Consider the following 15,033-nt stretch of genomic DNA (forward strand, 5'->3'; position numbering starts at 1 on the left):
CCCTAGTTGGCAGATGTGATACCTCATTTAGTGCATCCAGTCATCGTCTTTTGCAAACAGCTCTCTTCTCTTTGTCTTTTATATTTCTGTAGTGCTCCAGTGCTCAATCTTTGTAAAAACACACACACACACACACACACACCCCTGGGATAAACAATTTCAGAATGGAAAGACTCCTTTAATCAGTAGAAGTATCAGAGCTGGGTTGTGGTTAGCAGATGTAAAAGAATGGCATGGCTGTTTTAAAGGTGTTGACATCTTTCTGTCAGAACCTGAGAAACTTGCTTTATTTGTCTGATTGAAAATGTTTATTAGACAATCATCTAAAATTAATTATTTGTATTTGTATTGTAGGTTGGAGAAGCAAGAGCTCTTTATAACCTCGGTAATGTATATCATTCCAAGGGTAAAAGTGTAGCCTGTGCAGGTACCCATGATCCGGGGGAATTTCCAGATGATGTTAAAACTGCATTGCGGAAAGCTGCAGATTATTATGAGTAAGTAATTATTTTTTTAAAGGAATAATCTCTTGAAGAATTTTTATAGCTTAAAATATTAGCATATTTTTTTTATTTTAAAAGTCAGATTTTTTTTCAAATTAAGTTTAGATTTTTTCCCCCTATTTAAAAAAAAAAATCACCTTCTCTCCTTCGGGGTAGTTCGTTGGGGTGGTGGTGGGTCTGCAGAGGTTCCCCCTCCCCCCGCTGGCCTTGGTAATCACCCCCTCTGGTCCATTCGTGCTGGTTTTTTCGCCTGTTTGTGCCTTTGTATATCGGTGCGGTGGCCATCTTGGAAGCCGCTGTGCGTGTGCAAATGGCCTCTGCAAGGCCTGGCATGGCCCAGGGCCTCATAGAGGCTATTTGGGCATGCACGACAGCTTCCAAAATGGCCACCGTGCCAATATACAGAGGCCCGGATGGGCCAAAAAACCGGCCCAAACAGGCCAGAGGGGGTGATTACCGAGGCTGGCAGTGGGAGGGGGAACCTCTGCGGCCCCAGCCACCGCCCCAACGAACTCCCCCAAAGGGGAGAAGGTAAATAAAAATGTTTTTTAATCGGTTAAAAATAATTTTTTTCCCTCGCGAACCATTGTGGGTGGGTGTGTTTTGGTCTGAGGTCAGACCAAACTGGGGGAGGGGGTTCGGTTTGACAAGACACGGTCGAAACGAACTGGTTCAACCTTGAACAGGTTTGGGGTCGAACCTCTTTGCACATCTCTAGTGTATAACGAGGTCCACCTGTATTAGCTTAATACTAGCCACTAAAAACTCTGGGTGAATTTTCAAGGAAAGAAATATCAGCAGTTTTGAAATGACCACCATGAACACTACTGATGTGCTCTCGCAATGTAAGCTTAATCAGGGCTCATCTTTGGTCAGTCATGTGAAGAGCATAATGTTGTTTGATTGCAGAAATCACAGTGATGCATAGGGCTTTCTGTTTAGGGCTTTTTAAATCTCAGATTGTGCCTAGGAGATACTGGAAGCCAATGGAGGTTTGTCAGACCAGCAGAGTTGGGGCATTTATGTACAAGTTGTTACTGCTAAACATTATTCAAGGGCTGTCTTATACCAGGTGCATTACAGAGGTCTAGCTCTGAATATATGTATACTTTTTGGTTCTGTAAACTGCTTTGAATACTACTTGACTGAAATGTTACCTAGAAATACACTTAATAATAATAGTAATGACTGCAGCCACTATCTCAGAATATGGAACAACGGAATAAAGTTGCTTTCTCGAGTAGAGCTGAAGAAAAAGTGTTCCTGGTTATTTCAGCTGTCCAGAACTCTAAGCTTGGTACTAAAATCCAAGGTAACTTCATGTCTGGAACCTCATCAATTACAGGTGTTCTGTAATATCTTGAGGTCTGCCAGCCATTGGTTCTGTCTGGATTCCACTTCATTCTGGTTATTCACATCCTTTCCCCATCCATCATTATATGTTTATGAAGGAGGGAAAAAGAAGAAAATCCTACTTAGGAACTTGAAACAATGCCAGAATAGAAGCAAGCTTGCTCTTATTTGGTCTAAGCTCTTCTAGTCTCTGAGGAAACCTCTGCAATCAACTGATAATGAATCAGGCTAAAATGTGAAAGCAAAATTTTTTTACAACAGTAAATTTAAGTAGACCCGAGTCCAGTGTTCGCTCTAATTTTTTTCATCTGTGTCCAGAATGAGTTTTGTTCTGGGCAGCAGTATTAAGGCAGTGTGTGCACATATGCATTCAGAGTGGGGCCTTCCTGATTCAACCTGAGCAGGATCTAAAATTAACTGAGCGGACATCAAAATGGGTGTGAGCGTGCACATGCCTCACAGGGAACACTGCTTGAGTCTCATCTGGAACTCCATCTTCTATGTTGTTTTAGCACTTGCAGTGTTTTCCTTTTACAGAGTACTAAGGCTTTATTCATACACCCATTTTTGCCATGGAAAAGTCACTGTGTGTGTAGAGCCTGGGAGGGTTCAGTGGGGAGAGCGGGCTTAGCCCACTCTCCCTGCAGACGATCAGTCTTGCAGCCCTGGGCAGCTGGATTGGCCGCCCACACGACTACCGGCTCCGTCACAGAGCTGGTGGGGGCGGAGGAGATTAAGGGACGCCCGGCCCTCGGAACTTCCAGGATGCCATATGCGTGTGTGTGAGGCATTCTTGGGGGACCCCAAACACCCGCAGGCTGCTTGTAGCCTCCCAGTCGGGTCTACTCGTATGTCACCACACCGTGGCAGCGGCACACAATTAAAAAAACCAAGGTTAATGGAACTCTTGCTCCATTAACCTCATGTAAGGGGAAGGGGAATTAGGCGGGCTAGCTGCCTTGGAACCACTGAGCCCGTCTGCGAGTCTTGTGGTTCCGATGATCACTAGAAAGCGGTCTAGGTTCCCTTAGCCCAATTTCTAATGATTGTGGGACTAAGCTCTGTGAATTGATGAACCTTCTCCTGTGCCCCTCCCCATATTTTTTTAATAAATATTTGCTATGTTGCAAGGTGAAAATTGAAATTCAATTTGGTAAAGCTCTTCTGTTCTGCAAACAGATCAGATGTTGACCATAATCCAAAAGACCCTTTAAGTAAGCAAAATCTCTTCTCCCTGCACCAACTTCTGTGCCCATTTTTTCCCAACCACAGCAGCTACTTTTAGAAGTAGCCTACTCCCAGGAATAACGTATATGGCCGCTTCTGAAAAGCAAAGATTCTAAGCTTCCCCAGTACTTGCAAAGCTTGCCACACTTGGCTTTTTGGATCAGGAGGATGGAAGCAAAAAATTAACCCTATGTATGTTTGTTTGGTAAAGCTTATTATTCCATCATGGCTTTAAAAAGCCAGTCCCAAATTAATGTTAACATTTTCCTAATGACAAAAGGACCAGTAACTTTCAGGACTGCTTGCTGTATATCCCTGTCCAGAAAAAACCTTAATTGCTTTTTTGTTTTTGTTGTTAAATAGAGAGAACTTGACAATAGTGAAAGAGCTGGGTGACAGAGCAGCCCAGGGACGTGCCTATGGAAACCTGGGAAATACACATTATCTTTTGGGCAATTTCAGAAGTGCTGTTATGGCCCATGAACAGGTACAGGAGCCAATGCTGGTGATTCCCGGGATGCTGTATTGTAGTGCACTTCTGCCATCTACAATGTGTATTTGTTCCTCTGCTGTTAATGCATAGTTAATGCAAACTCAGTTGTTTGTTCAAGCTTCTTCCCTGCAATGTTATCTTCAGGGTTGTGTATGTATGGCAGAAATATCTGAATTATTCACTAAATTGTGAGTTTTAGGTTAAAACTAAAATCAGAAAACTGGGATTCTCAGATTCTGTGCTGGATATCACATTTTGTGCTTTTACTGTACAGGTGGACCTCGGTATCCATGGGGATTCGTTTCCCTGGTTCTAGTGAAGATAACAAAACTGTGGATACCGAGGCGTTGGGGCAATGGGGAAAGGGAGGATCAGTTCCCAAAGGTCACAGAAAACGGAGGGGAGCGAAAATGGCTGTAGAAATGTGGGGGAAAGTTGCCTACCATGCTCCGTGGGTCCCCTGCATTCCAGCAATGCCCCCAAGAGTCTCCACTCAACCATTTTTGGTGGAAAATCGAGGGGTCTTCCAATTTTTTCCTTTACAAAACAGCAAAAATTGCCTTAGAAATGAATTTGTTGTGTTTTTATGATTGTAATAAAGTTAATTTAAAAAATAAGGGGAAAGTTGCCTGTTTTGCTCCGTGGCCCCCCCACATTCCAGGATTGCTCCCAAGAGCAATCATTCTGTCGTTCTTGGGTGGAAAACCAGAGGGTTTCCCCCCATTTTCCCCCCTCTAACAACTGCAAAAATTGCCCCAGAAACGCGGGGGCAAGTTCCCTACCATGCTCCATGGATTCCAGCAGTGACCCCCAAGAGTCCCCATTCTGTCTTTCTGTGGAAAATCATGAGGTTTTTTTTAGCAGGTTTTTCTTTTAAAATGAGATACAAAATGGGTCCTATACTCAAAACCTCAGAGATCATTTCCAGCCACCCCCAATCCGTGGATTTAACATCCACCGCCGCCCTGTTTTTTCCTTTCATATACCAAGGTTGGGGGTACTAATCACCCAACCGCAGATACGTGAAACCGCGGATGCCAGATCTGTGAGTAATGGGGTTCTCCTATACACTGTTTACCCACCAGAAGAACATGTGGATAGTGATGTGAACTGTTTTAATGAGGGTCTTCAAAATCCTTCCCATTGTAAATGTAAATTCTGGGTTAAATCTGAAACCGTAGGAAGTAGTAAATATTTTTATCATATGCTTCTTCATAGGCTAGAAGCTTTGATATTTTGAATTGTACAGGAGTTACTATGGGTGGCTCTATTCCAATTTTGTGGACACTGTGAAGGACATAAGGGATACTTTGCTTTAAAAAAAAAATCAACACTCTACCACCACCACTGCACAACATTTGATAAGAAAACATTTGTCTTTCAGCGCCTTTTAGTTGCAAAAGAATTTGGTGACAGAGCTGCAGAAAGAAGAGCGTACAGCAATCTTGGAAATGCCTATATTTTCCTTGGAGAATTTGAAACTGCTGCTGAATACTACAAGTTAGTTAATATATACCTTAATGTTTGTTTTTAAATAAAAAAGCTAACCAAATTCTTCTGCCCTTCATTAATCATTTAATGGTTTTAGTTTTCATTTATTAAATTTATATCTTGGGCTTTCTCCAGTGAGCCCAGAGTAATAATGTAGAGTCAAGGTAGATGCGACTTGAATCAAGTCAGTGGTCTTACTATGCCTGTGACTCCTCCCCCAATAAATAGCATACACAGGGAGGGGCTGATTCAGACTGATGAGGGGCTTTAACTGTAATCCCCCCCCCCACTGTGGTCCTGATCCAAATCAGAGCCCCCTGAATTGACTGTATGCCATAGGAAAACCATGGCTCTAGTCACAGCCACCACCCCCCCGCCGGCAAATAGCATATGTAAGGGTCTGTTCTTTAGGACCATGACAGTGAGATGAGGATAAAGCTCCCTACACCTACTGCTGTCCCAGTCCAGATGTGCCCCACTTGTATGCTGTTCACATGGCGGGGGGGGGGGGCGCAAGTGCCAGGGCCAGTGACATGATTAAAATCACATCCATTGTGGCTCTTGGCCTCCCTGTCAAGTAGATTAGACCCAGAGATAAATTGTTCTAAGCCATTCAATGAATTTCATAGCTGAGTTAGCCTGGATTTCTTGCATAAACCCAATATGCAATCCACTGAATCACGCTGAATCTCAGCTTCAGCTGTTTCAAATGGAACTATGATTTGTTGCCTTTTCTCACCTTATTTTAGTAAGGCTGTTTCAAAAGAGCATGCCTCTGTTGCAGCTCTTTTATCTGTGTCATTTGTCTAGAATACTATGTAGTATGCAAGAAAATAGACATGATTTGTGCCAATTATAATGAGAAGCTTACATGCTGAATATACTTTTAAAGCTTGGGGCCGTTTATTGTGCATGAACTCCAAAACTTTACCTCCACTATCTAGCCTGAACCGTTCTCTTGAGGCAGAATCTGCCTTACGTAGTCAGTGTTGAATAGGTTAACACATGAAGAAGGATTCAGCTTTTGATCAAACCAATTCGTAATATACTGTTAAGAGAACTTATGATGATGATGACGACGACATCAATATCCAAGACATCTACAAAATTCTGTCCAGTAGGATTTTAAGTTACATCCAAGTTATGTGACGATAACCCGTGTGTCTGATGGCTCCAGCATAGCACAACAAACATGCAGTGTGGTCTAGGGAAAATCTTTCATATCGTCATGGTTGTGTGTGCAAGAAATAACTCTACTAATTAAATATAATTGCTCACGGGCAACTTTCAAACATGAGGCCAATGTTAATGTGGATGTTGCTCATTTCCTGGGGTTTTTCCATCCAGCCAGTCCTGGATTCATCTTAGCAAAGGAAACATGCAGTATGCTAAAAGTCAGGAGAAAACAGAAGTGGGGAAAAAAAAATATTTCTACGGGAATTGAGCACTACAACAGAAAATGTGGAGCCACATACACCATGTACCATCATGCAGATAGATTGAGAGTGTGGAAGTGGGAATAATGTCTAGTTGATTTTCCTTTTAGGAAGACACTGCAGCTTGCCCGGCAGCTGACAGACAGGGCTGTAGAAGCACAAGCATGTTACAGCCTTGGAAATACGTATACTTTACTTCAAGATTATGAAAAGGCCATAGACTATCACCTGAAACATCTGGCAATTGCTGAAGAATTGCACGATAGGTAAGGTTTCAAAAACTCCATCACTATATATTAAAATAAGATGGAGGGGTGTGTGTGTATGTGTGTATATATATATAGAGAGAGAGAGAGAGAGAGAATATAAAATTTAAGATGCTCTAGAATTGTTGTATTTGTTTAGATTGGGATCCATTAAGCAATTCTGGGTATGTCCAAGGGTTTAGTTGTACCCAGTGGGATTTCTGACTTTTTATTTGGTCTTTGAGCAGCAGGGGTCCATGACATATCAAACTGCTTTTGAGAGTCCCATTTCAGAAGTGGCTTGTCCTGTTGCTTGGGAGCTGCTGCTTGAGAAACACAAAGCCCTTTTGGGCATGCAGAACTAGTGATACAGTTGAATCCTAGCTATGTAATTCTGCCGAAGAGTATTAAGATGGCACAAGATTGATTGGTGGTGGAATCTTAATAAATGTCATACTGTTGAACTGTGTTTCAGAATTGGTGAAGGAAGAGCATGCTGGAGTTTAGGGAATGCATACACAGCACTGGGGAACCATGATCAAGCTTTGCATTATGCAGAAAAACATTTAGACATTTCAAGAGAGGTATGTGTGTGTATTTTGAGTTCCTTGATTTTTCTTCTTTGCTGTGTGCCCTTGTCACAATGGGAAAGAAAATATGCACATCTTTGGAATAAGTCTGCTACTCCAGACACGTTTTTGGATGGCGTCAAGCACTTCACAGGGAAAGGGGGGTTCAGGGAAAGTTCCCTTGTCACATGCATGAACACCCACACGTTTTTGTGGGGGAGGACACACAGCATGCTGCACACATGCTACCTTTGCTACATACATGCTGTGTTAATCAGGATGTCAGCCACTGAAAACATTTCTGCATTAAAGTGGGAAATGGCTGGATTGATATCCCCCATGAGGAATGTTATGCTAGGATGAACAGAGACAGTTTGCTCCACCCGCTAAGTATAAGAAACCTCCACTTCCTCTGCTGCATGAGGTGTGTTATCCTTAGTAAGCAGTCTTGCTCTAGTCTTTGATTGAATTTCAAAGCGATTTTATAATTTGGTTGAATTTTGAAGGGAGCCTAGGGCAATAATCAGTTTAATTAGAATTTAAAGCGAGGGTTGACTCCATCTCCACAGGCCTTCATTGAGACATGGGTGGTTTTGGGGGTTTCTAAATCCTGTTACAAAGTTAATTGTTTAATATTGCTAGGAGGTTATCACCTATTATTGCTACTGGTAATTGTCACCCATCTATCTTGTCTATTTTAAAGCTAGTCACAAAATTAGAATACTCACATTTCAGGGGTGTGCATGGATTGCAGTTCAAGGTCTGGTCCGAAATCAGACCAGCCCACGGTCCAATGAACTGGTTTGGCTTAGTTTGCATACATGGTGGCCAGCTGAGTGGAGCATTGCCACCGCCCCACACGGGCTGCTGTGGGGAGTACTGCTGCAGCAGGAAGCTGTCTGGAGCAGTTGTGACACTGGTAAGGACCTGTGTCTTTACTTTTAAAGGTGCCATGCACCGCCTTGAACCACTGAACCGGTTTGTCGGAGTGGACCTTGAACCGCAGTCCATTCACACCCTATCACATCTCTTGCTGTTTGACAAAAAAAACAACATCCCATTTTTATCCCCCACACCCGTTAGTCATGTATATGTATCTGGTTACTGAGTATGTATGTATGTATTTACATTTTATATTCCGCTCTTCCTCCATGGAGCCCAGAGCGGTGTACTACATACTTGAGTTTCTCTTTCACAACAACCTTGTGAAGTAGGTTAGGCTGAGAGAGAAGTGACTGGCCCAGAGTCACCCAGCAAGTATTATGGCTGAATGGGGAGTTGAACTTGGGTCTCCCCGGTCCTAGTCCAGCACTCTAACTGCTACATCACACTGGCTTCACCACTTTATGAATCTGAGAAAGTGGACTGTAGTCCACAAACACTGATATTCAGTCTTTGATATTTTTGATACAATTGATATTCAGTCTTTGTAAGATGGCTGTTTCTGAGTATGAAGTAAAAAAATGCTTTTGGTTGCAGGTGGGAGATAAAACTGGAGAATTAACAGCTAAACTTAACCTCTCAGACCTTCAAATGGTTCTTGGACTAAGTTTCAGCACAAACAACTCTGTAATGGGAGAACATCATGTTCTAGATAATAGCTTGAGTGGTAAGTGTACTGTTCTGGGATGATGACTGGATTTGTTCCTGCAGCAGAAGATTAGACGAAAGTGCTTCTTTTCGTCATATCCGAACATTTTATTTTCAGCTCATACAGCAAATATACATATACCAAGTTGGCCGGGGGGGGTGGGGGGACCATGATGTGTGGCTACAGATTAGATGACCCATACATTTAAAAGACCTGCTTTACATAGGAAAAACTCATGCACAATTACACAAATGCAGTGGGGCCTTAGCTCAGCGGAAGAGCATCTGCTTTGCTTGAAGAAGGTCCCAGGTTCAATCCCTGGCATCTCCATGTAGGACTGGGGAAAGTCTCCTGCCTGAAACCTTAGAGACCAGCTGTAGGTCAACGTTGACAATACTGAGCGAGATGGACCCACAGTCTGACTTGGCAAAAGGTCACCTCTCATGTTTCTATGATTGTTTTAAGAAAGGAGAGGTGGTCTTGTGGTAGCAAGCATGAGTTGTCTGCTTGGCTAAGCAGGGTCCTCCTTAGTTGCATATGGATGGGAGACAAGATGTGTGAGCACTGGAAGATATTCCCCTCAGGGGATGGAGCTGCTCTGGGAAGAGCACTTGCATTCCACGTTCCCTCCTTGGCATCTCCAAGATAGGGCTGAGAGAGAATCCTGCCTGCAACCCTGGAGAAGCCTTTGCCAGTCTGTGTAGACGATACTGAGCTAGATGGACTCGGTATCTGGCAGGTTCCTATGCTCCTAATCTTACCTAACAGCCATGGTCATTATGACCAGGAGCTGCTTTCCCTTAAGCATTTCTTCTCTTACAATTTCCTTCAAAATTCTAGTGATCTCAGAGCCACTCCCATAAGATTACTAGACATCTTTGTTTAAAATCAAAACATGGGAAAGATTTATACAATGACTCTGAAACATACGCACTGAGATGCAAGTACCATTGAACTAAGTAGACCATTATTGAGAGTAAATAAGTTTTTAGGACTCTCTCCTTAATGAGAAGTTCCTATGTTTGAGACATAGCAGTCTCTCTTCAATAAATATGCTTCAATAGTCATATGGCATGAATTTTCTGTAGAGGCATAAAAAGTTATTTCATGTAATCTCTGCTTGAAGCTCCACTTTATTCACTGGAAGTGAACAAAAAAAACCCTCCAATGTCCTGCAGTGCTTTTAGAACACATTTTATTTTCTTTTGCATATAGAATAGTGGTCATTCAGTTATTGGACTCAGTGAAGTAGTAATCTTTGGTAACCATAGTAGGCCTGGGGAATTGCCCTTCAGTGGAGGTGGAGTGGCTGGGGTCTAGGATCCCTGTTGAAGTGTCTGACCATATCGAATGTGTATACTTGGGGACCCAGGAATATAATGGGACTTCTGTTGGTGTACCAATCATCCTGCTGACCAACAGAGTTCCTAACTGAGCTGACGGACTTGGTGTTGGGCTTGGTGATGGAGTCCCCCAGGCTGGTGGTGGTGGGGGACTTCAATGTTCACTTTGGGACCAATCTGTCTGGGGCAGCTCAGGAGTTCATAGCAGCCATGACAACTATGGGTCTATCCCAAGTGGTCTTGGGAATTATGCACGTTGCTGGTCACATACTTGATCTGGTCTTTTACTTTGATCAATTATGGTGTTTCATGTGTGGGGATTCCTGTGATTTCCCCATTGTCATGGATGGACCACCATCTGGTTAAGGGGAAATCACAAGAATTATGGGGGCTGAAGCAGCAAGGTAGACAACTGGAGTGCAAGTGGAGAAGGACTCAACTCGAATCTGACAGATTACAACACAAAGCACATCTATGCCTCAGGCAATATATGTGGAAAAGAAACTATTCTTTTCTGCCCTTATTGCATCTGCAGCTCACATCCAGCAGAGGTCAGTGTTGTAAGAGGGCTAGTATGTGCCCCTCCTCCCTTGAATCAGAATTTGGAACCATCAATTATCTGCTATGATGTTTTTAATGGAGTTCTTTGTGGTTAAAATAACATGTCCAGCACTTGTCTGACATGGCTTATACTATCAGGCAGCGGGGTTGTTGTAGAAGGCATGGCAGATACTATAAATGTTTCTCCGAGGGATGAAATGATGTCTCCTTGCTTTAAGGAGGCAATCATTAGACCTCTTCTGAAGAAGCCTGCATTGAATCTCTCAGAGTTAACTATAGGCCTGCCTCCGGGCAGATTGGAGCCTCCGTGGCTGAGCAAGATAATTGAGAGGGTGGTGGCCTCCTAGCTCCATGCAATCTTGGAGTAAATTGATTATCTAGACCCATTTCTAATTGGCTTTTGGGCAGGCTATGGAGGGGAGACTGCCTTGGTCAGCCCGATGGATTATCTCCAATTGGGAATTGACAGACGGAGTGTGGCTCTGTTGGTCCTTTTGGATATCTCGGTGGCTTTCAATACTATCATAGTATCCTTCTGCAGCATCTGAGGGGGTTGGGGATGGGAGGCACTGCTCTGCAGTGGTTCCACCCCTACCTCTCAGGCATATTTCAGATGATGTCCCTTGGAGACTGTTCTTCAAAATCTGAACTTTTATATGGTGTCTATCAGGGCTCCATATTTTGTCCACTGCTTTTTAACATCTACATAAAACCACAGGGAGATATCATCAGGAGATCTGGTGCAGGGTGTTATCAGTATGCTGATGACAGCCAAATCAATTACTCCATGTAAACATAATCATGTGAAGGCATAACATCCCTAAGTGCCTGCTTAGAGGCAGTGATGGGCTGGATGAGGGATAACAAACTGAGATTGAATCCAGAGAAGATTGAGGTACTTATTGTGCGGGGTCAGAACTCAGGAGACAATTCGGAATTGCTAGTTCTAGATGGGGTCACACTTGCCCAGAAGGAACAGGTATGCAGTCTGGGGATGCTTCTCGATCCAAACCTCTCCCTGGTGTCCCAGATTGAGGTGGTGACAAGAGGTGCTTTTTATCAGCTTTGGCTGATATGCTAGCTGCATCTGTTTCTTGAGATAAATGACCTCAGAGTAGTGGTACTCTGCGGCATCCAGGTTGGTCCCTGGGTCATCTTGGAGATATCATATTACTCCTATACTAAAGGAGTTACACTGGCTACTGATAGGTTTCTGGGCAAAATACAGGGTGCTGGTTATAACCTATATAGCTCCAAACGGCTTAGGCCTATGAACTCCACCACCCATTGACATCATCTGGAGAGGTTTGTTTGTAGTTGCCACTGGCTCATCCAGTGGCTACTCAGGGAAGGGTGTTTTTTGTTGCTGCTCTAAGGCTTTAGAATGCATTCCCTGCTGAAATAAGAGCCTCTCCATCTCTGATAACTTCTAAGAAGGCAGTTAAGATAAATTTGTTCATCAGGGCTTTTAATCAGACTTGGTTTTTAACATTGTGTTAAATTTTAAATTATTTTAATGTTTTAAAATTTGTACTGTTTTATTGTAAATTGCCCAGAGACCTAAATTTTGGGTGGTACATAAATATGTTACATAAATAATATCTGTATCTCAAAGGCAGTAGACCCCGGGTAGGACGTCGTCACAGTATGGAAAATATGGAACTTATGAAGCTAACCCCAGAAAAGGTGGGTGCCTTTTATGCATATCTCTTATGAACCTATTTAATTGTTTTTAATATGCCACTTAAGAATAAAGTATGCTACCTACTTCTTACTAGATTAATTCACATTATATCATTGCTTTATTAGTTAAGATAACCACATTTTTGGAGATTGTAAGTAAGGAAATAAATTGGTGGATATAAATTTTCATATGATCTGGAATATGATAATTCCTAGTGTGTGTAGGAAGAAGTTGTAACAGCAAAAATGTAATTGCAAGATTGCATTTTTGATATGGAAAGGCTAACAAACATCTCATGGAATGAAATGTTAGAATTGTTTACACTAAAAACTTGAGAATATAGCCCTCTTATTCTGCCCTCTAAAGTCAAATTTGTTGTAGAAATCAATCTGAAGTAACACTCTTGTCTCAGTGTATGAGCATGTACACAACATAATTTTACCACTGGGTTAAGTGCTGTAGGCACTAGGATAGTAACTACATTCCCCTAGTGGTAACAAGAACCATGTTAAAACATCCAATGCCAGTTATCCAGAAAGTGATGTAGTTACATGGCAATACTAGAAGTTACTAGAAGAAAAGAAATTCACATATGGGTAGAACAGAAGCAGAGTAATAACTGCTGCTATAGTCCAGACATGTAAGTACTCAGGGCAATATGAGAAGTATGCCCCAAGCACTATAGAATGAAGAAAGGGCTCTCTATAGTGGGGTGTGGTGAGCTTCCCTCAGTGGCCGACATGCTGTGCAGTGGTATGCCGAAGTAAGAGACCCACTGGGGTTGCTGAGGAATGGGCAAGGCAGCCCCGTGTTGGGCAGAAGGTCAGAGTACTCAATGATTGACACAACATCTGTGCAGCACTCCCTCCATTGGGAGCAATATGAGTGCCGCGCAGATGTTGCCTTGAGTCATTGCTTAGCCTGATCTGTTGTGCAGCATATTCAGGCCTGCCTTTTCCTTTCTGCATCAGCCCCAGCAGGTCTCTTGGGCCGGCATACTGTCTCATGCACTGTCAGCTAGTGTGTTGCTTTTAAAACTTCAGGAGAGGTCACTTCACTGAGAAGCTGGTAAAATGAATTCCAAAATCACATATTTGAGTTGGAACTTCCAGGCTCACATGTTTACCATTGACGCAGGAATGACTATGGAAATTCTGAATATTAATGTGTCACTATAATTTAGAAATAACATTGGGAGGTGCAGAGAATTTAAGAGGGAGAATGTAATGTACAGTGAATTTTAAAGTGAGCTTTGGCCACACTGCGTAATTATTATTTAATAAGTAAACAGTCATTCAGCGTATTTCCGTACAATAGTATTACTAATATAGTTACTACTCACTTGTACCAGAGAATCCAGACCTCTTTCCTGTAAGTAGTGTGTCTGTCATAGGGGGGAAATGTATCTTACAAAGACTTAAACAGCTATATTTTGTCAGTAGAAAAATGTGATTGCCCCCTGTGACATAATGGTGATCTAGTTCAGGAGTGTGTGTGAAAAAATATTTTGGTGTGATAGTCTGCTACATTGTTTAGTTAATTTTGAAAATGAAACACAGGAAGATTTATATAGAATGTTAATAAGGAAGTAGTCCCTGCACATGTCGGGACACCCCTTCTGGAATTTAGAAAGAGCAGCCATACAGACAGTTGTCAGTTGGGAGTTTTGAGGCAAAGGAGAAGAAAAATAAATAATGCAGGACAGAATAGGTCACTTAAGATTTATGGGGAGTCAGCGATTTTAAAGGAAATGTGTACATAGTAGCATAGTAGCTGGCATACTGAACAAGTTTATGTTCACATTATAATGTTGTGTTTGTGCAGTTGTACAAGAGTGTAAATTGAACAATCACAAAACATTTTGCAACTGGAGTTGCTGAATGATACAGCCATTGAAAATAATGGCCACACCATTGCAGTTTTTGTGATGGAGCAATTTGCACTTTCATGCAACTACAACATTAGTGTGAATGTGAAGCTGCATGGTGTGCCAGCCACTATTAATACCGGTGTAGGTTATTGGTGGGATAAAGCGCTGGTTTAGTTGGAAGAAGTATTGTGATACTGCTTTTTTTCAAGTTATGAACAGCGGTAGTGGAGATCTGAGACTGGGATAACAGACAAGGTAGAGGAGGGCTGCTCAACTTCGGCCCCCCACCTGCTTTTGGACATCCCCAGCCACAGTGGCCAATAGCCAGAGATGATGGGAGTTGTAGACCAACATCTGCAGGAGAGCTGAGGTTGAGCAGGCCTAAGGTAAAGGTTAGAGAAGAGCCTTACCTGTGATTTCTGTCGAGACAAAATAAGCAATAGCCAGGTAATGGTTTGCTGTGACCTCCTGTCATTTCAGTATACAGGAAGTGTTGGAGATGTGTTTGCTACAGCCGCCCCCCCCCCCCCCCGCATGTCAGATGTGACAGTGGCTGACATGATGCCTAAGTCTAATGGAGACAGAAGACATCAGTGCTGAAGCAGCAGCATTGCTGTTCTCAACTGGTGGCTGCACAGGTAGTGTTTCCACTGTTTCTCCCATTCAT

The 15,033-nt window shown here is 42.6% G+C and overlaps 1 protein-coding gene across 2 annotated transcripts in view; it reads left to right on the forward strand.

Annotated features, from left to right (window-relative positions):
• The window catches only part of GPSM2 (G protein signaling modulator 2), a 64,314-nt gene that overhangs the window by 44,403 nt on the left and 4,878 nt on the right, over positions 1 to 15,033 (forward strand). For both annotated transcript variants that reach the window (XM_053250348.1, XM_053250347.1), the window contains exons 5-11: positions 355 to 497; positions 3,447 to 3,570; positions 4,961 to 5,076; positions 6,614 to 6,769; positions 7,224 to 7,332; positions 8,797 to 8,926; positions 12,428 to 12,498. In XM_053250348.1, coding sequence (XP_053106323.1) covers positions 355 to 497; positions 3,447 to 3,570; positions 4,961 to 5,076; positions 6,614 to 6,769; positions 7,224 to 7,332; positions 8,797 to 8,926; positions 12,428 to 12,498 — 849 coding nt within the window. The remainder of the gene's footprint in view (positions 1 to 354; positions 498 to 3,446; positions 3,571 to 4,960; positions 5,077 to 6,613; positions 6,770 to 7,223; positions 7,333 to 8,796; positions 8,927 to 12,427; positions 12,499 to 15,033) is intronic.

Source organism: Hemicordylus capensis, chromosome 4 (assembly GCF_027244095.1).
Source record: "Hemicordylus capensis ecotype Gifberg chromosome 4, rHemCap1.1.pri, whole genome shotgun sequence".
NCBI classification, from domain to species: Eukaryota; Metazoa; Chordata; class Lepidosauria; order Squamata; family Cordylidae; genus Hemicordylus; species Hemicordylus capensis.